At 43.4% G+C, this 21,856-nt stretch overlaps 1 protein-coding gene across 2 annotated transcripts in view; it reads right to left on the bottom strand.

Moving 5' to 3' along the window:
* CNMD (chondromodulin) overlaps positions 1-15,688 on the bottom strand; it is a 308,020-nt gene extending 292,332 nt beyond the window's left edge. Inside the window, exons 1-3 of one of the 2 annotated variants that reach the window (XR_008374640.1) lie at positions 15,498-15,626; positions 14,623-14,763; positions 9,510-9,650 (exon numbers count right to left, since the gene is read on the bottom strand). Coding sequence is in view for 1 of the 2 variants with exons in the window: in XM_053563814.1 (XP_053419789.1) it covers positions 9,510-9,650; positions 14,623-14,763; positions 15,498-15,569 (354 nt within the window). In the remaining variant the exon portion in view is untranslated. Of the gene's footprint in view, positions 1-9,509; positions 9,651-14,622; positions 14,764-15,497 lie in introns of both variants that reach the window. The other variant, XM_053563814.1, reaches the window with a different exon arrangement.
* Positions 15,689-21,856: the final 6,168 nt, after the last annotated feature.

Raw genomic sequence — 21,856 nt, 5'->3', positions numbered from 1 at the left:
AACTTTGAATATAAATAGATTAAACTTTCTACTTAAAAAAGGGCGGCGCATGTGGCTCAAGGAGTAGGGCACCAGTCCCATATGCTGGAGGTGGCGGGTTCAAACTTAGCCCCTGCCAAAAAAAAAAAAGATGAAACTTTCTACTTAAAAAAAATAGACTGGCTGAATGGATAAAAAACATAACGCAACTATATGATGACTACAAGAAACTCATCTCATCTATAAACACACATATAGACTGAAAGGAAAAAAATGGCAAAAGATGTAAGTAAATAAAAAAGAAAAGTGAGCAGAAATAGCAATATTTAGGTAAAACAGAATTGAAGTCAAAAATAGTAAAAACAGACAAAAAGATCATTATATAATGATAAAAAGATCAATATAGTAAGAAGATATAATAATTAAACATACATACACGAACCACTAGAGTATATAGGTATATAAAGCAAATATTATCAATATTAGATATAAAGGGAGGGAGATACTCCAATATTATAATAATTGGAGATGTCAAAACCCAACTTTTAACATTAGACAAATCATCTAGACAGAAAAGTAACAAAGAAATATTAAATTTAAACCAAAGTTTAGACAAAATGAACCTAACAGACATTTACAGAACATTTCATCCAATAGAACATGGAACACTCTTCAGGATAAAGCATATGTCAGGAAACAAAACACATCTCAACAAACTTTAAAAACTGAAATCTTGTCAAATATCTTATCAGATTCCAAGGGAATAAAGCCAGAAATCAATACCAAGTAGAACTTTGGAAACTGTACATATACATGGAAATTAAACAACATGCTTCTGAATGACCACTAAATCAAGGAAGAAATTAATTCAATTTTTATCAAAACAAATAAAAATCAAAACGCAACATTCCAGAACCTATAGGATACAACAAAAGCAATGCTAAGAAGGAAGTTTATAGCAATAAGCATCTATTTCAAAAAAGTAGAAAGATTTCAAATAAATAATTTAATGATTACCTCAAGGAACTAGAAAAACAAGAAGAAACTAAAACCTAAAATTAAAAGGAAAGAAATAATAAAGATCACAGTGGAAATAAAAGAGACTTAAAAAATGCGAAGCATCGATGAAATGAAAAATTGGTTTTGAAAAAAGATGAATACAATCAATAATCCACTGGTAAAACTAACCAAGAAAAAAAGAAAGAAGATCCAAATAAACAATATCAGAAATGAAAAAGGAGATTTTACACAGAAATATACCATAGAAATATAAAAGATCTTCAGAGACTATTCTGAACAACTATACACTAACAAACTGAAAAACCTGGAAGAAATGGACAAAAACATACAACCTACCAGGACTGAGTCAGGAAGAATGAGAAAACCCGAATAGACCAGTAATGAATAATGAGATTGAATCAGTAATAAAAAGCTTTCCCAAGAAAACTCTAGGACCAGATGGCTTCACTGTTGGATTCTACCAAACTTTCCAAGGAGAAGTAACACCAATTTTCCTCAAATTAGTCCAAAAATTGAAGAGGAGAGAATTCTCCTTATTATAGGAGACTGACATTTCCCTGATACCAAAACAAGACAAGGACACAACAAAAAAAGAAAACCACAGATCAATATATCTGGTCAACACAGACACAAAAATCCTCAGCAATGTATTAGCAAATCCAATCCAATAGCATATCAAAAAGGTAATAAATACACCATGACCAAGTGGGCTTTATGCCAGAAATGCAAGGATGGCTTAACATGTGCAAATAAATAAATGTGATACATCACACCAAAAGAAGGAAGGACAAAAATCATCTCAATAGATACAGAAAAAGCATTTGATCAAATTAACATCTCTTCATGATAAAAATTAGACGTAGAAGAATTGTACCTCAAGCTAATAAAGGTCATCTATGACAGACAAACCCACAGCTAACATCATACTGAATGGGGAAAATTTGAATGTCTTTTCTCTAAGAACTGGAACAAAGACAAGGATGCCGTGTTCACCATGCTTATTCAATATGGTACTGAAAGTACTAGCCAGAGCAATCAGGTAAGAGCAATAAATAAAAGGCATCCAATATGGAAAAGAGAAAGTCAAATTGTCACTCTTTGCAGATAAATATGATCTTATATTTAGCAAAATTGCTAGGTGCAGCATCTCATGCCTGTAATCCCAGCATTTTAGCAGGCCAAAATGGGAGGACTGCTTGAGGCTAGGAGTTCAAGACCAACTTCGGCAATATAGCAAGACCTTGTCTCTAGCAACAACAGCTGAGCATGCAGAAGCTAGAGGATTACTTGAGCCCAGGAGTTCAAGGTTATAGTGAACTATGATTGTGTCACTGCACTCCAGCCTGAGTGACAGAATGAGACCCTGTATCTTAAAACAACAATAACAACAACAAAAACAACAAACCCTTTAGGACATTGGTCTAGGCAAGTATTTTATGGCAAAGACCTCAAACGCACAGGCAACAAAACCAAAAATAGGCAAATGGGGCTAGAGTGAACTAAAAAACTTCTGCACAGCAAAGGAAACAATTAGCAGAATGAGGAGATAACCTATTGAGTGGGAGAAAGTATTTGCAAATTATTTACCTGAAAAGGGATTCATACCAGAACATACAAAGAATTCAAACAACTCAACAGTAAAAACAAAAACAAAAACAGGTAGTTCTATTAAAAAGTGGGCAAAGGGAATGAAAGAGACATTTCTCAAAAGATATATAAACGGCCAGCAGATATATGACAAAATGTTGAACAGTGATAATCACCAGGGAAATGCAAATGAAAACCACAATGAGTTATTATTAAAAGCACAAAAAATAACAGAAGCTGGTAAAGATGTTGAGAAAAGGGAAGTCTTATATATTGTTGGTGGAAATGTAAATTATAATAGTATAGCCAAAAAAAGTATGACGATTTCTCAAAAAATAGAAATATCATATAATCTAGCAATCCCACTTGCACATTTATTACAGCACTATTCACAATGGCAAAGGTATTGAATCAACTTACGTGTCCATCAACAGACAAATGGATAAAGAAAGTGCAATACACTCAGACATGCACATTCACAAACAATGGAATTCTGCTAGGTCATAAAAAAAAAAATGAAATCATGTCTTTTGTAGTAACATGGATGGAATTGGATATCATTATGTGAAGTCATTTGTCTTTCTGGTACTTTTTTTTTTTTGAGACAGAGTCTCACTATGTGGCCCTCAGTAGAGGGCTGTGGCATCACAGCTCACAGCAACTTCAAACTCTTGGGCTTAGAGATTCTCTTGCCTCAGCCTCTCAAGTAGCTGGGACTACAGGCGCCGGCCACAATGCCCGGCTATTTTTTTTGTTGTAGTTTGTCATTGTTGTTTGGCAGGCCCAGGGCGGATTCGAACCCGCCAACCCTGGTGTATGTGACTGGCACCCTAGCCACTGAGCTACAGGCACTGAGCTCTTTCTGGTACATTATTATTAGTCTAATACATTAGACAAATATTATGTGTTCTCATAAGTGTGGTTGAAAAAAGGCTGGAAGAGGGGCAGCACCTGTGGCTCAAAGGAGTAGGGCGCCAGCCCCATATGCTGGAGGTGGCAGGTTCAAACCCAGCCCCGACCAAAAAAAAAAAGGCTGGAAGGGTGTGAGGTGGATGAAGAGAGGTTGGTTAAGGAGTATTAACAGATAATTAGATAAAAGGTCTAAGCTTTAACTTTCCATAGCAGCATTGGGCGACTATAGTTAGCAACAATGCATTGTATATTTCAGTGCAGCTAGGAGAGGACTTGAAATTGTTCCAACACAGAGAAATGATAAATACTCCAGGTATATTTATTACTCAAGGTGTATACCCCAAATATCCTAGTTTCATATTCTCTTCCTGTAATAAAATATCACACTTACCCCATAAATATCGTGTATCAATGTTTAAAAAGGCAAATTAAAAAAAAATTGCCTAGAGGATTTGTTAAATGAAACACAACATCATGCCCCCTCCAGAGTTTTGGCTTTTTTCTTTTTTTCCAGTTTTTTGGGTTTTTTTGGCCAGGGTCGGGTTTGAACCCACCACCTCTGGTATATGGGGCTGGCGCCCTACTTTTTGAGCCACAGGTGCAGCCTTTTTTTTTTTTTTTTTGAGATAGTCTCACTCTGTTCCCTGGGCTAGAGTGCCATAGCATCAGCCCAGCTCACAGTAACCCCAAGCTCCTTGGCTCAAGCGATCCTCCTACCTCAGCCTCCCAAGTAGCTGAGACTACAGGGACGGGCCATGATGCCCGGCTAATTTTTCTATTTTTAGTACAGATGTGGTCTTGCTCTTGCTCAGGTTGACCTCAAGAGATCCTCCTGCCTTGGCATCCCAAAGTGCTAGGTTTATAGGCATGAGCCACCGTGCTCGGTCTAAAACTTGTATTTCTAACACACTCTGCAGCGATGCTGCTGCGGGTGATCTGAGGAACGCAGTTTGGGACCCACAGCTCTCTACTATGCTACTTCCCAAAGGTCTGCTGCTCTTACTCTGCCTGTAAATGTAGGACTCACAGTTTGAAAAACAAAAGGCAGGGGAGGGAGATGACTGCCTCTCTATGTGATATATTCTCTTAACTTCAAACATTCATGTTGCTTGAATGTGCAGTTTGAGGGAGGAAACACAATACAACTGTTACCATACTCCCAAAGGAGACAGCTGATTCTCCTGCAGGATTCACAACAGCGAATGTGAATCTAGCACTGAGTCAGTTCTGACCGTCTGCACACAGGAGAGAGAACCGAAACCCCACAGGGACATAACCCATGGGAAGGAATTCACATGTATTAACCACCATGTCTAGCTACAAATCCACATTAAGCAGCCAGATATATTAAGAGGTTAAACAGAGGGAACTAGAAGAACAAAAAAGCCAAGGAAAGCTCCTGTTTTTGCAAACAAACAAGGTCTTAGCAACTAGTGATAATGAAGAAATTTGCCAGAAAGGCAATGAGTGAAGATTCCAATGATCTAATTTTTTTTTCTTTTCTTTGAGACAGAGTCTCCCGCTGTGGCCCAGGCTAGAGTGCAATGGCATCAGCCTAGCTCATAGCAAGCTCAAACTCCTGGGCTCAAGTGATCCTCCTGTCTCAGCCTCCCAAGTGGCTGGGACTACAGGCGCCTCCCACCACACCTAGTTAACTAATATTCCTTACCAAAGAGTAAGGCAGGGGCGGTGCCTGTGGCTCAAAGGAGTAGGGCCCTGGCCCCATATGCCAAAGGTGGCGGTTCAAACCGAGCCCTGGCCAGAAACTGCAAAAAAAAAAACAGAAAAAGAAATCTTTGAAGCAGTTTTTGTTGTCACCATGATTGGAGGCACTCTTGTCCTTTGTTGGGCAGGGCCTACGGATGCCAGGTCCCACAGAGCCTGGGGTAGTCCCAAAGAACTATCCCTGAGTCCAAGAGAATACAACCTATGTGTATCTGTGCCTAGGCCTCAACTCTGTTTTACAAACAAAAAGGGATTTTTGGAGGGGCAGTGCCTGTGGCTCAGTGAGTAGGGCACTGGCACCATATACCGAGGGTGGCAGGTTCAAACCTGGCCCTGGCCAAACTGCAACAAAAAATATCCGGGCATTGTGGTGGGCACCTGTAGTCCCAGCTACTCGGGAGGCTGAGGCAAGAGAATCACCTAAGCCCAGGAGTTGGAGGTTGCTGTGAGCTGTGTGAGGCCACGGCACTCTACGGAGGGAAATAAAGTGAGACTCTGTCTCTACAAAAAAAAGGGGGGGGGGGTTTTGGAATGGTTGTAATGTACAGGTTTCCTAGGAATGCAACTACTGTGAAAATGGAAAGGAAACAGTACTTTTCTTCACTACTTGACAATTGATAGTCATTTAACTTCTGGTGCAACTGTTGGACTTTATGTCTTCTAGTGTATCAGGCTGAACATTTACATCTGAAGTCTATATTTTGCTATAAATTACTTTCATTTGATTTTTTTTTTTATATTTGGGGGCTATATTGAGTTTTGAAATCAATAATTTACCTAGGTAGTTTTCTGTTATATAAATAGGGCATTAGGTCCAATGCGCTGGCTTAAACCAGCAACACTAATGCCTAGAACGTAGCTTGCACACAATGAACTAACTCAGTCATTGTCTTTTTCGGGGCTGAGGGCCTGGAGCACTTTTTTTTCAGGGGGTTCTTTACTTTCTGTTGGGCTGTGCTAAAATTCTGGTGGGGTCCTGGGTAAACGTTGCTCATTTACAATTCAGAACCTTTCATCCTCTGGCCTTATCTGTGCCCTCATCTTCCTCCCTTCCCCACGTTGGGCTGCACCAGGCTATTTAGAGCTCTGGCACAGGCCTGCACGTTCGTGTTTACTATTCTTCCCTGGGCCTGGAAAGCCCTGCCCCCACCTCCCTGCCTGTTGAAATCCCAATCATTCTTCAGGGCCTGATTTTGGTTGTCACCACCACTGTAAGACCTGCTTCCGCTCCTTGACAATGATGCCTCCTCTCTGGGCTACGTGAGTTTTCTTCTTAGCTCGTTGCAGCATGTTTTCCAGGATGACTAAAGCTATTTCTGTGTGTGTGTGTGTCTGTCTCCTGGACTGGACTCTGCATTCCTCATGCTTAGCACTGTCCCTTGTACTTGCACACAGTAGGTCTCAATTAATGCTTTTAGAATTTGACTGATGACTTCAAATATGGAAGAAAGTAATAGCACAGGTACCGTAGTAGCTGGTGCATGTGTTTTCAGAAGGCCAGGCTTGTTTAAACCCATAACAGGTTCTATCCATCAAAAAAATGTTCTACTCACCAGTCCTGACTTAGAGAAATGTGGAAGCTATCAAAGAGAATTGATCAGTTTATAAAATATTTGTGGCCGTTTTGGTCTATGGGAACAAAACACAATCGATAGCATTATTAGAAAGAACCAAGAGATTATAAAACAGATATATAGGTCTGGGATTAAAAATATTTTCAAAGGATATTCTTGACACATGAACACCTTGAGAAAGACAGATCTTTCTTATTCCTCTTTGTAGCCCCCTCTGCATATCTCAATACTGTGTCCCACTGCAGGTATTCAATTTTGTTGTGGGTTGAATGATGTGTGTGTGGGAGTCACATTTCATAACTTTGTACTGAGTAATATAAAGAAAAAAATTATTTTACCCTGTTTTGGGTCTTGCAGTAAAAGCCTTTAATAGGTCCAGAGAAATTATACTTGTGCAGTGACCAGAACCATTTGCAAAGCCATGACAAAATGAAGTGCAGCTGGGTGACCATAGAACTCCAATGCCCATCCCCAGAGCAAAGACCACTCTGAACTTAGCCAGACCTTGTCATCATCAAATAATGTCTAACACCACAGGGACACTAATGTTAGGATCTGCTGGGTATTCAAAAGGACTTGTGAAGTCTATTTTGGTACCCATAGGGAAGACTGCTTTCACGCAGATGAAAAGCATCTTTAATTTTTCTCATCAATCAGAGGAAGATGGGTCGATGAGATACTTAAGGACCTATAAACTATCAGAAGAGACATTATTTTCCAGAGCCTTTTTTCATTGTGAAGTTTCACCTTCTCCATCTGGGAACACAAATAGTGATGCCTCTTCCTCCTTGTAAAACATGAAAGATAGTAAGATACTTTGGCCAATAGGAAATTGGCCTGCAGCGACACTTTGGTTTGCAGATGTACACTGAAGCACAGCTACATAGCTCAATGTTTCAGCTTGCCTGTAAATTAATTTTTTTTCTTTTTTGAGACAAGCCTCACTTTGTCTTTGGGGCTGGAGTGCAACGGCCCAATCATGGTTCACAGAAAGCTCAAACTCCTAGGCTCAAGTGATTTTCCTGGTTCAGCCTCCCCAGTAGGTGGCACTACAGGTGTGGGCCACCACACCCACCTAAGTTTTAAACTTTTTGTGGAGATGGAGATCTTATTATGTTGCTCAGGCTGGTCTCAAACTTCTGGCCTTAAGCAAGCCTTCTAACTCAGCCTCCCAAAGTGCTAGTGCTAGCACCTGGCTTAACTTTTTGTAAAAAAAAAAAAAAAAAGAAAGAAAATCACGACAAAACAGTTTCCTTTTCAAAGGAGACCAGAACATTTTATCTGTAATAGGCTATGGACAGAAAACATATGCTATATATACTAGGGGATTTTGCCCACACTAATTTTTCAGGATTCAATCAGGTATCAGAATAATTGAGAAAAGTATGTAAATAGATACTGCTTGTCGTTGATGACATTATTAGATCATTAAAATTTCCTTCCTCTTTATTTTTTTTCCTTCCTCTAATTTAGAAGCTCAAATTTCAGACCTTGCAATATTCTAGCAGAGTTTAAGCATTTTATTCATCATGTTATAGAAAACTACTTGGAAAGAAAAAGCTCCTTCAAGTCTTTCTGCCAGGACTTCATATATTCCAAGAAGAACTTGCCCTTCTCAATGCTGTGGTATTGGGTTTTACATATTTTTTTTCATTTTTAAAGATCAAGCTTTATTTTAATTTCTAAGGCTGTACTTTTAATTTTCTAGAAGTAAAATTTTTAAAAAAAATTGTTAATTCCTCCCTGTGTTTGCAATAAAATATTTCTTTTGGTGTGTGCCACACCTTCTGGGGGCAAGACATGATTGCAAGAGGGACTTTACCTAACAAATGCAATCAGTGTAACCTGGCTTATTGTACCCTCAATGAATCCCCAACAATAAAAAAAATAAATAAAAATAAATAAATAAATAAATAAAATAAAATATTTCTTTGTGGGCAGCGCCCATAGCTCAGTGGGTAGGGCACCAACCACATATACCGAGGCTGTCGGTTCGAACTCATCCTGGGCCAACTAAACAGCAATGACAACTGCAACAAAAAAATAGCCAGGCATTGTGGTAGGCAATGCCCCAGCTACTTGGGACGCTGAGGCAAGAGAATCACTTAGCCCAAGAGTTGAGGTTGCTGTGATCAGTGACACCATGGCACTCTACTGAGGGTGACATAGTAAGACTGCCTCAAAAAAAAAAAAAATTACTTGTAAGATTGGTACAAACTAATTTGGCGGCATAGCCAGTCCTGAACCTATATGAGGCTAAATATAATTTCTATTATAAAAATATAACTTGTTACATAAATATAGTAAGTAAATGTATCTTGCTGATCAAAAAAAAATTGTTAATTCCTCAAGCATATAAATCCAATAAAAGTGGGGTTTTAGGGTATTTTATCACTGAGGTGTTGCTGTGGCTCAAGGAGTAGGGTGCCCGCCCCAGATGCTGAGGGTGGTGGGTTCAAACCCACCCTGGCCAAAACCTGCAAATTAAAAAAAAAATATATATATATATGTATATGGTGTTGCTTTAGGACAGAGCGTGGCCCTTTCTCCGAGAGAACATACTACCTCGTATGTGGATAGTGGCTCTACAGCTGCTATAAAGAACAGTTACAGCTGCCATTGGATGTGTGTCAGAAATGGGCTTCGCCTTGAATTAGAAAATCCCCCCAGGCTTCCCGGGTTAAACTCTCTAAATGCATGAAATATACTTACATTCTGGAAATCATTAACTTCAATTGCTTCTTCAGCTCCACTTCCCATTTTAAAGGTCTCTAAGTTGTTCCCAGCATCTATTTCCATTGACCCATCTTGTAATTTCCCATTGATACTCATTGTGTAATGGACATTGTAAATCTGGAAATGAACAGAAGAGTTAGCGATGCTTTCTCTTTTGAACAATTCCGGGCTTATATTTAGACCTGCAGTGTACGAGGTAGCTTCCCCATACAGGGGATCATTTTTAATAGAAATACACTTATATATGAGCACTTAATTCATACAACAATCATTTAATACAATGATTTCTTTAAGGCCGGGTGTGGGCTCATGCCTATAATCCTAGCACTTTGGGAGGCCCAGGTGGGTGGATTGCCTGAGCTCATGGGTTCCAGACCAGTCTGAGCAGGAGTTTGAGGTTGCTGTGAGCTTTAACACTAGGGCACTCTACTGAGGGCAATAAAGTGAAACTCTCAAAAAGAAAGAAAGAAAGGGCGGCACCTGTAGCTCAAAGGGGTAGAGTGCCGGTCCCGTATGCTGAAGGTGGCGGGTTCAAACCCAGCCCTGGCCAAAAAAAAAAAAAAGAAAGAAAGAAAGAAAAAACCAAACAAACAAAACAATGATTTCTTTAAAAACACCTTAGAAGTAAAACCTTTGATAGTGTCTGATACTTATTCAAATAGCTCAACGATTTGCAATCCTGGCTGGACATTAGAAGGACTTGGGTGGACTCTCAGGGTACTACACTTGGGTTTTACCCTAGACTGATTAAATCAGAACCTGTTGGGATGGTGCTTGGACATAGGTCTTTCTTTCTAAAGCTCAATTCTATTATGCATCCAAGTTGAGAACTATTGCTGGATAAAGAAAATTGAGGAGGCTCCCAGCTGAACAAGCGTGCAGTGGTGGCACCTCAATTTTGACAATTTTTTTAATCCTTTGGTCAAGATTAGATGTAGAGTGTGGCATATAGTGAGGTCTGTGGACAGCACTAGGAAACACTTGATAAAGAGCAGACCTGCAGAGAGCAAGATCAATGTGCACATCTGTTCCAGCTCAGAATGGTAGTTACTTTCTTAACGACTTTATGGGACAGTCATATGGTACTGGAGGGCATTTTGTTATAATGAGACATGTGGGGTGTGGGTGAGGGAAGGGGACCCAATACTGCAGAAAACCACTGGTCCAGGAATCAGAAAAACACGTGGCTACACCACTTCCCCATGGGCCTTGGAGCTGCTGCGAATGTAAAATGAAGAAGTTGAACCTGACAGGTGGTTTTCACCTGTGTCCTTAGAGCCCTGGGGTATCACAGGTATGGCCTAGCAGTAAGGGTAGGACTGCGAGGCTCTTTCTTCTCTACCTGCCCACAGTCTAAGCAGGGCAGTTCTGCTTTTTCTCTGTTTGATACATTGCATTTCTGAATAACATTTTGTTAGAAAGAAAAATTCCAACACTTGAAAAATATTTTTAAGTTTGCCACTAATTAGCTGATTTAAAGGGCTCTCTTGGCTTAGACATCTGATTACTGCATTGGTTTAAAAATAATTCCTGTGTTGCTCAAGCTCCGCGTGCTGCCACCCTGCCAGACCTTTCTCTGTGTGGTAGAGCAAGGAGACGGGTTTCTTTTTATTCTTCTCTTTTTCAGACTTAGAGGCATATCTGTATCTGTATATCTGACATATATGTTTTCTATATATGATATAAATTATATATGCACATGCACAGACACATATATACAAATAAGTATATATAAATCTTCCAAGGGGAAGGGATGAGAATGGATGAAAGATAGTTGCTACTTAATGTTAGGTCAGCCAGTCAAAACGGCACGTAGCTCAGATTCAATGCCACTCTGATTTTTCTTCTTCATTATGAAGAGTGATTGCTGGAGAAAGTATCTGTTGTTCGTGGATCATAACTTGTAGAAAACTCATTACTTCGGGACCCAAAGAGCATTATTTTATCAGCAGAGATAGAGAAATGGCTTTGCTATTCAGCTCCTTTTAGGCGACAGCCTTTGTTCAGAGGGACAGAAAACACGGGCATCCTCTCTCAGCTCAAACATCTTTTGATGTCCCTGTTTCCCTCCCTTCTTCTGAGGACTTACAAGCCTGCAGTCTGCGCTCCCCCAGGCCTGCCTCATCCTCAGAACCACATCTAGCGGTTCTGACTCAGTGGAGCTGGAGCAAAAACCCACCAATCTCTTTTCACTCTGCTCCTCAGGTCCTTATGATCATCCAGGTTTGGGAAACCAGTTTTCTCTGGCAAGCCCACTACTCTCTTCAGGTTTGGAAAGCAGGCTGTGTTCTGTTCAGGGGCTTTCTGAGCCACTATGCATATGGGTGAGTGATGACTGTCAAAAGAAGCCTGGCAGACAACACAAGCTTTCACTGGCACGGGTAAGACAAATTCTTAGCAGTTCTTAAGGAGAGAGGGCTGTAACACTAGAAGAATGGCCTGTGGGCCTAATTTCTCTTTCTTCCACTGCCATCCTTGCTACCTCCCCTACCAAAAAGCTCCCTAACTAGGGGTTGCATCCTTGATAGTGTGGCCTCTTCAGCCCACCCATTACATGCAGTTCCCTCCCTGCACGGGGCAGCAGGGAGAAGCCTGTGCCCTCCTGAAGAGATGAGTGAGGAAATGGGGTAGGACACAGCCCACAGTGTTCAAGGTACCGGCTCTGAGCTGGACAGGGGGCTGGGCTGCTGGAGCAGCAATTCCATTATCTGCTATAAGTCCAATGGAGCTGTTGGCACCCAAGGCTATTTCTATCCAAGTACAATGAAGTTTATTATTTGCCAAAATTCTGCTCAATATGGTGCCTTTTACAGCCAAGGATATTTGCTAATGAGTTTTTAATAAGGTTTAGCTTCCATAAGATTAATTATATAATGTTTGGGAAAATGTCTAGAAAAATTAGTCTGAGAAGAAAGGCTCTAAGCAATGATCTCCTTCCCTCATCCCCTAGGGTGGGTGTAGTCATTTGTCTCACAAGGATAGAAATTTCTCATACTTCAATGCCTTGTTCCATTTACAATAATGTGGATGAAAAATGGCCACAATATTTGAGCCCTGATTATTAGTACTCTGGTGCTTCCTAGTACTCCAACTAAATTTGAGAATACCTGTCCGAAGAGGATTTGCCCTGATGAAAGGGATAGGAGGTAAAGCACAGCTGGTTATCCTTTATTAACTAATATGGAAGAGCCAAGTCACAGATTTGATTTGACAATTCTTTCTGTTTGACAGAGATATCCCATTTTGATTACGTTTTCTTTGGGCTGTTTAGATTTGTATTCAAGGAAAGCAGACCTGTGCATGTGCTGTGCACGGATGGTGCCAAATGTACTGTTTTGTGATTTGTTTTTCAGACTTAAGTAATATGGATAGGAACAGAACATTTTGGGGGAAAAAAAATCATAATTCTCTTCATTCTCCTGTCTGTATAGAAAACAGCAATAACTTTGCTGGCAATAAAATGTGATTCACTATTTCTCTCAACTCTTAAAATTTAATACTGCTCTCTTGAACCAGACAACCAACCATCTTGTGGTGAAGTAAAAGATATGAAAAAAGAAAGCCCTGCTTACTCAATATGATTGTTCAATTTCCCTTTTTAGAAGCTTGTCAGTTAGCTGTGTTTGCCTTGGATAATTAAATGCCAAATGGCAGTCATTTTAATATATAGCATAACCAGAATCCTTACCCCCCCAAAAAGCAAAGCTATCCCCAAATGGACTATACCATTAAGGTTTTGTTATCTAAAAGATAGCATTTACATTCTAATACCTTAAAATTTCCCACAGGGATGACAATCTAAATCCTGATATTAATGGAGATGCAGATATTGAAATCATTTCCATGTTCAGATCTGCTGCTTTCAAATATGAGCATCTGGCTCAGCTTCTATATTTAAAATACAAATACATTAAGGCACTTTTCAAATGCACACAAAATACAGTGCAATTCTGATCTTTTAAATCGATGCTTGTAAATTTGATATGGTCTCTAAAACAGACTCAATGCTAAATGGCATGCTTATCTACATTAAGCATTTGAGTTAAAAATACAAATTGTGCAGTGACTGCAGAAGACTTGATGTGTAAAATGGTTGAATTGCTTTCAGCACCATTTTCTGTAAGTACTGAAGCCCTTGATGCTTTGAATTTCATGGTGGGAGACAGGAGGAAAAAAAGCAGTTACTGATCCTCTGAGGATAGTGATTATGAAAGAGCTCTTTGTGTGTGACCTGGAGATGGAATTCTTTTCCATTAGTCGAAATAAGCTTATACTAGACCTGGCAGTGGTCATCAAGATAAAATGGCCCCTTTTACTTAGGTGAACACATTCGGAGTATTTAGAGAACACCGTGGAACTCTGCCCAGTCAAGTTAGAGGGAGCTTTTACACTCCTTGAGAGCCCATGGAGCTCTGTAACAAATAGTTGCATACAGAGAAAGTAGGACAGCAGTTAGTGAAACATTTACCATTAAATTACACGTGAAGACTAGGCCAGAATTGATTGTTGGAGAGATTTGCCACCTCTAAGGAAGTTAGACCCTTGTTTTGTTGTTTGTTTTTAGAGGGAGAAGGGGAATGTTAATGGGTAGGTAACAAAAACCTACCTCCTGACTCTCAATTACGAGTGTATTTACTATCTTTGTCCTAGACAGGCTTTCTCAGCTGGGAGATGCCTTAGTGATCATTCCGTTCCATTTCTTCAAGGACGAGTAAACCGAGGTCAGAGATGTACCCCCAAGGTCACATAAGTGCCTAGAGTAAGCGCCGGCCGGAGACCGGCGAGACGGGTTTCCTCCAGCTGCTAGCTGCGTTCTCCACCATTGTGCTTTCACATCTTAAAACCCTGACCTGCTTTTCCACAAAGTTGTCCATGAACAGCAGGCAGCGCAGCGGAGGCAGGTGGAAGCAGGGACCAGGTCCCCCGAGAGACCCCGTGGGGAGGGTCAGCCCGGCGCTGGGGCGAGTTGCGCTCCTGCAGACCAGCGCTCTGGCTCCCCCTAGGGGACGTTGTGGGGTGACACAGGACCCCGCAGCCCGCGCACCCCCGGGCCGACGCCCCTCCCCGCCCTGCACCCCTGCCGACTTACCTGGTTGTCGCTCCCCTTCCAAAAGTAGAAGGCCCCGATGGCCCCGAATAGCAGCAGCACCGCCCCGGAGATGAGAACCACCGCTCCCACCTTGAGCAGCCGCGCGGGGCTGGAAGGCTTCACCGTCACGGTGGCGTAGGCCTGCGGGCCGGGGCGGCAGAGGGGCCGCAGTGTCACGGGGCGTCACGTCCGCGCCTCCCACACCGCGCGCCCGGGGACAGTGTCACGGGGCGTCACGTCCGCGCCTCCCACACCGCGCGCCCGGGGACAGTGTCACGGGGCGTCACGTCCACGCCTCCCACACCGCGCGCCCGGGGGCAGCACACCGCGCGCCCCCGGGGGCAGTGTCACCGGGCGTCACGTCCGCGCCTCCCACACCGCGCGACCGGGGGCAGTGTCACCGGGCGTCACGTCCGCGCTTCCCACACCGCGCGCCCCGGGGGCAGTGTCATGGGGCGTCACGTCCGCGCCTCCCACATCGCGCGTCCCGATGCCCGCTCTGGCCCGCGTAGTGCCCGCAGGGTATGGGAGTCACGATGCGGTGGGAAACAGCTCGCCCTGGGCTCCTCTGGGTGTCCTTTTTGCCGCACTCCTTCCCGAAGGTTCTTTGTAGTCCAGGTGTGGACGTGCCATGAGCAAACTTTTCTTTGTATGGGGCCATGGCGGATCTGCACTCTGCGCCAGCCCAAGGTGTCCCCTCCATACCTGTCTATGGATTCCGTGCCCCGGAACATCCATGCGCCAGGGGCACCGCCACCGTCCACCCTCACAGTTGGGACCCAATTTGACACCCCGCCCCCCAACCACACACATTCGGTGGCACAAATCCTTGACTCACCCGCCAGCGGGGCCGGAATCGTGGGGGCCGTACTCACCGGAGGATGGCAAAACTCAACGTCTTCGGGCCCCACCAGGGCAATGGGCACTTTGTCGGAGTTCTCAGTCATGGCTGCGGCGGGAGAAGCGAGGCTCTCAGAGACTCCACGCGCGCCCCGGGCTCTGTCCGGCTGCTCCGACGTGCCTGGCACTTCAACGCAGCGCGCACACACGGTGCACGGTCCCGCCTGGGCCAGTCCTGCGGTCCCACCCCTCCCAGCGCCTCACTGCCCTCCTTCCTTCTCTCCCGCCCCGGACGGCAGTCTGAGCTCCGGGACGGCCCCTTTCCCCACTCTCTCCTGTCTCCGGAATCCCAAACAACATCGCAGTAAATCTGTGTAAGGGTGGTCTCAGCCCTCAGATCAGGAGGCTGGCTTCTAGGACCCCAAGATATGCTAAATGCAGGGCAATTAGCCATCCGTCCTAGGATGTCTTAGAATGTCAGAGGGCTCTGCTGTGACACCTGGCAGGAGGCATTTCCTGCGTGGTCCAGCGAGGCAATGCGCTGAGAAGAGAGCATTGTGGGACAGGTGGATGGGGGACACCGACCTAAGAGTGCCAGGGTTAGGCCACCTGTACGTTGGCCTGACACTGCTCCATGGCCTGGAGCAGGGTTTTGGATATGGCCTCTTGGGGGCAATTTCTGGGGGTGGGTGGGTGGGAGGTGGGTTCAACTGCAACGAAAGTGAAAGCTAAACAGAGGGGGCTGCAGGAAAGGCGCTGGGGACACCAGAATAAACGTGGCAAAGCACACACATCCCCCAAACACTGATGTAGCCAAAGGAATAATACATACATACACATTTGTATGGCTATATGTATTTTTTCTCTTTCAGAATGACACCTGCGAGGGCCAGGATGACAGGGTACCTCATTTGGACCCAGGATGCCTTAGTTTGTATTGGGCCTTCTGCTGGGAAGGCTGGCGCTGGCGCTGGGAGGTACTGAGGCTTCTGAAGACCACAGAGGGAGGTTGCACGGCAGGACTGCAGGGGAGAACTTGTTAAAGAATCAAATGGAAGACAATCAGTGGAAGACAAGGTTATGATGGGGTGCTGATGAGAAGCGGAGGAGGTGACAAGCATGATGATGTGGGGCTGGGAAGGATGAGATCAGTGGGGGATGGATTTCCGCTGGAGACTCGGTGGAACTTGGCAATCCCTGGGCCTGGAGAGGCTGAGATTTCAGGCCCAGGAGCATTGGGAAAGAGTAGGAGCCCAATGGAGGCGAGAAAGGTGAAAGGAGCAATTTTTACACATGTTAAATTTGATGTGAGGACTTTTTTTTTTGTAGAGACAGAGTCTCACTTTATGGCCCTCAGTAGAGTGCCGTGGCCTCACCCAGCTCACAGCAACCTCCAACTCCTGGGCTTAAGCGATTCTCTTGCCTCAGCCTCCCGAGTAGCTGGGACTACAGGCGTCCGCCACAACGCCCGGCTATTTTTTGGTTGCAGTTTGGCCGGGGCCGGGTTTGAACCCGCCACCCTCGGTATATGGGGCCGGCGCCTTACCGACTGAGCCACAGGCGCCGCCCAGATGTGAGGACTTTTTAAAAGGCCACTGGACACATCCTGAACCTGCCTTGGACTCAGCTATGGTGGTGATACTTGTCTGCACATCCCAGGTGCTTGGAAAACCTCCAGCAAGAGTTCCCCGGGACACTGTTGAAGCAAGAGTTTAAAGACTTCTTTTCCCAAGGGCATTTGTCAGAGGAATTTCAGTGAAAGAATAGGAGAAGTAACAGTCAGAGAGGTGGGAGATGATCCAAGATAAAGCAGCACATGTAATTTAAAAAGGAGAGTTCAAGAAGGAAAGGTCAGCAACCTCAAATGCTGAAATAAATAAGCACGGAGAAGGGCCTTTGGATTTCACAATTAAAAAAGGTTTGGGATCCAATAAAACAGTAGTTCCATTTTCTTTGGGCACAGAGGACATTGCAAAGGGTTAAGGAGTGACGAAAAATACTAGTAACTCATACCACAGACAAGGAACTCATTTTCTTTTTCTTTTTCTTGAGACAGAGTCTCACTATGTTGCCCTCGGTAGAGTGCTGTGGTGTCACAGCTCACAGCAACCTCAAACTCCTGGGCTTAGGTGATTCTTTTGCCTCAGACTCCCAAGTAGCTGGGACTATATAGGCGCCTGCCACAATGACGGCCTAATTTTGTTGTCATTGTTGTGTGGCAGGCCCTGGCCGGGTTCATACCCTCCAGTGTATGTGGAGGTCGCCCTACCTGCTGAGCTACAGGCACAGAGCCAAGGAACTCATTTTCTTATGTAGAGTTTTCCTAGGAAAACTAACACCAAAAAATGTAATAGAAAAATGAGCAAAGGACAGAACTGTTCTAGGATTTCTAGACTTGAATTGGGAGGTCAGCTTAGAACTTTTTGCTATACTATTAATGCATATAATTTTCAGGCATTTTTTTATTTGATTTTTGAGACAGAGTCTCAAGCTGTTGCTCTGGGTAGAGTGCTGTGTCATCACAGCTCACAGCAACCTCAAACTCTTGAGCTCAAGCGATTCTCTTGCCTCAGCCTCCCTTGTAGCTGGACTGCCAAAATGCCTGGCTATTTTCTTTTGTTCTTGTTTGTTTTGTTTTAGCAGGCCAGGCCGGGTTTGAACCCATCAGCCCAGGTACATGTGGCTGGCGCCCTAACTGCTGAGCTATGGGCACTGAGCCAAAGATACGAATTTTAAAAGCGTAACAAATTAAATATTCTCTCATATATTAAATCCAAATATTAAATAATGTTATCAAATTATTTTAAACAACCAAAAGAAGAAAAGGAAAGAAAAATGAGTGAAGGATAGAAAACAGGCAATTCACAGAAGAAATAATAACAATGGTCCTTAAATGTAAGAAGAATGCTTGACTGCATCCATAAAGGAAATGCAAATTAACATTATACTGTTTCACCTATCAGACCAGAAAAAATAAAAACAGTTGTTAAAACAATCTGTTGGCGGATTTGAAGGGAAATGAGGCCCTCCCGTCTACTGCTGTGGGTGAGTGAACTGGTACAACTTCTGTGGAGAGCAATTTAATTCCAAAATGCAAAATGCAATTTCATCTCTATGGATTCATCCTACAGATGCACTCACAGGGTGGAAAAATCCTATATGTGCAAGAATACTCACCGCAGCATGTTTGTTAGAACAAAGGACTAGTAATATCCTCCATGTCCAGAGTAGAGAATTTATGGCGCAGCCACGCAGTGGGATTTTGGCAGCCTTTTAAAAGAATGAGGCAGCTTTAGACAGATTGATGTAGAGCACTCTCTGAGACACTTTAAGTGAAAAAAGCAAAGGGGAGAAGGTGCATATAAATGCTTCCATTTGTTTAAAGAAGTACAAACAAGAATATGTGCATGTTTGTGCCTTCTGGAAAGATAAACAAGATGCTGTTGGTGGCGGTTGGCTCTGAGGAGAATGTGGGGCCTGGGGAGATTGGTGCCAGGAGGATGCTTCACTGTTTACCTTCTGGAATGTTTTGAATTCTGTATCGTGAACACGCATTAACTATTCAAGAAATGAGTGAATAAAACACTAAATAACAGTGAGTGGGTGGGGAGGAAGTGAATGCTGCAAATGCAGATAGTTCTTTCAAGAACGTTGGCACTGAGGGGAAGAGCAATGCAAGGAGGAGAGGTAAAGGGGGTTAGAGGATCAAGACAGGTCCCCTCCCCGGGCTGGAAAGGTGTTTAAAGCTAAAGGCAGGGAGGACCACAAGCTGGGGAAGGAGGGGAGGGGCCGAAAGCAAGCAAGCAGGTGAACCTTGAAGGACTGGCGGGCTATTTCTGTTGTTGTTGTTGTTGTTGTGATGGGAACGAGTGATGTGCGGACAGGTGCAGACAGAGGAGGGGCTAAGGAGTCAGGGAAATTCACACCCTTGCCTCACTCTCAACAAATAGTACGCAGGAGGCAGCCAATTGGCCCGTGAGAGAAGGGAGGGTTCGTGAGGAGACAGGTCATATCTTCTGAGCACATTCTCCTCAAGTGGTGTATTTTTAACAATGTTAGGGCAGTATGTTTACCTAAAAGAGTGATGAAAAGACAGGAATAAAAGCAGTAAGGGTGCAAGACTGAGAGGCCCACTACTGGAGTTTGAATGTGTCCCCCAAAGTTCATGTGCTGGAAACTTAATCCCCAATACAACAGGGTTGCGAGGTGGGGTGTTTAAGAGGCAATGAGGTCATGAGGCTCTGCCTTCATAAATGGATCAATATAGTTTTTTTTTCTTTTTGAGACAGAGTCTCACTATGTGGCCCTCGGTAGAGTGCTGTGATGTCACAGCTCACAGCAACCTCAAACTCTTGGGCTCAAGCGATTCTCTTGGCCTCAGCCTCCCTTGTAGCTGGGACTACAGGCACCTGCCACAACGCCCAGCTATGGTTTTTTGTTTGTTTGTTTGTTTAGCAGGCTGGGCCCAGGTTCGAACCCACCAGCCTGGTGCATGTGGCCGGCGCCCTAACCACTGAGATATGGGTGCCGAGTCAATTAATGCAGTTTTTATTTTATTTTATTTTACAGACAGGATCTTGCTCTCTTGCCCAGGCTGGAGTGCAGTGGCCTGATCATTGCTCACTATGACCTCCAAATCCTGGGGTCAAGAGATCCTTCCATCTCATCCTCCCAAAGTGCTGGGACTATAGGCGTGCACCACCATGCTTGGCTAACTTTTCTTATTTTTTGTAGAGATAGGGTCTTGCTATGTTGCTCAGGCTGGTCTCAAAATTCTGGCCTCCCCCCTTAGACTCCCAAAGTGCTGGGATTACAGGTGTGAGCCATTGTGCCCAGCAGGACTGTGTCTTATTTAGTGCTATTCATACTGTTCACCATGGTAAATTAATAAATGAAAAGGAAAGTGGTGCAAAGGAGTCAAGTCATAGTATGTACAGAAAACCTTGCTGGAATAGCTCATGCTCCTTATTAATTGCCCCATAGAATTATGAATGATCAGTCTCCTTATGGTATGAACTAGTCAGGTGGTCAGTAGCCATCATTTTTAGCTAAAAAACCAGAACGCATGGTTTGACAGAGGATTTTTGTCTTGCTTCCAGCCAGAAAAGGTTGAGAAACATAGTTTGGATTCTTGACTATTCGAATCTGTGGAATATTTCAATGATTTGAGGCGGGTTAATGACACAGAAATGAATCACAATGATTAGAACCTGCGATCAGAGACCACGGTGATTACACAACATTTGGCACCTAAACCTTATGACCCTGCATTGTTAATTTGTGAATCCTCATCCTTCTTGTAAGACAGCAAGCTCCTCGTTTGTTGGAAACTGTCTTGTATATCTTTGGATCTTTCTTGTGTTTAATATGGTGTGTTGAACATGGGAGGTCATTGGTAAATGTTTATTGAATGGCTAAATGGGGCTAAGTCAGTTACCTCCTTGGTGTCACAAATAATTGCTCAGGGGAATAGATACAGAATATTCAGGAGCTTCAGACACTGTTCACAACAGAACAATTACCACCTGAGCCCGTTCACTGGGATTCACCTGGGTTTCCCCAGAGAATAGTGCATCCAATTAATTCAAAATGACTCTCTTTAATGTGTCTTGCCTTAGAATCACCAAAGAGAATGGACCAAGCTGATAATTTTCAAATCCCATATGTATGGATCTTTGTGATTTTCTCCAACTGTAACCACCCAGATACTTTTTTTGGTCAATTGTAGGAAACTCTTTCTAAGAAGAACAGGGACTGTTAAAATATATAGGGGAAGCCAACTGAATTCTCTTTGGTGAAAGTAATAAAAATAGGAATGGAGAGAAATGGAGATGGGGAGCATTCTGAAGAGTCATTAGGTCTGACTCCTCTTTATCATTGCTGAATAGCTATTGAGTGTCAATCCACAGTGGGCACAGTAAGTGGGGAGGATCCCTGCACAGCGAGTTAATCCATATGCAAACACAGTGACCCCAATTGCTTTGCAATAGAGAGCCACATGGCCTGTGCCCTTAAAATACATCATTTGGGCAGCTGCCAGAGGGCTGATTTATCCCAGCTGGCCAGAAACAGCCCTGAGATCATCAGTGCTTTTGTTAATTGAGAGAGAAGGGCAGAGGAATCAAGATATTCCTGGGCACCAAGCATTCATTAGCCACCTGGCCTCCCTAAATTATGATCCTGCCATGATTTTCCCAGTGCTTCAACTGAAATTTTAATATTTGGAATGTATTAATAACTTGGAACATGTCATTTCCTAAATAAGCAATGCCCTTCTGGACTCATTGGAAAAGGGAGCCCAGAGAATGGTTGAACAGCATAGATATTGGCTGCCCAGTGAGATGAGCAGTGTGGGGGTGACCCTGGAAGTTCTATCCACAAAGCAAATACAAAC

The sequence above is a fragment of the Nycticebus coucang genome, chromosome 15 (assembly GCF_027406575.1).
Source record: "Nycticebus coucang isolate mNycCou1 chromosome 15, mNycCou1.pri, whole genome shotgun sequence".
Taxonomy (NCBI): Eukaryota; Metazoa; Chordata; class Mammalia; order Primates; family Lorisidae; genus Nycticebus; species Nycticebus coucang.
Note: the sequence above shows the minus strand (reverse complement) of the source record. Positions and strands in the feature narration are given on the sequence as shown.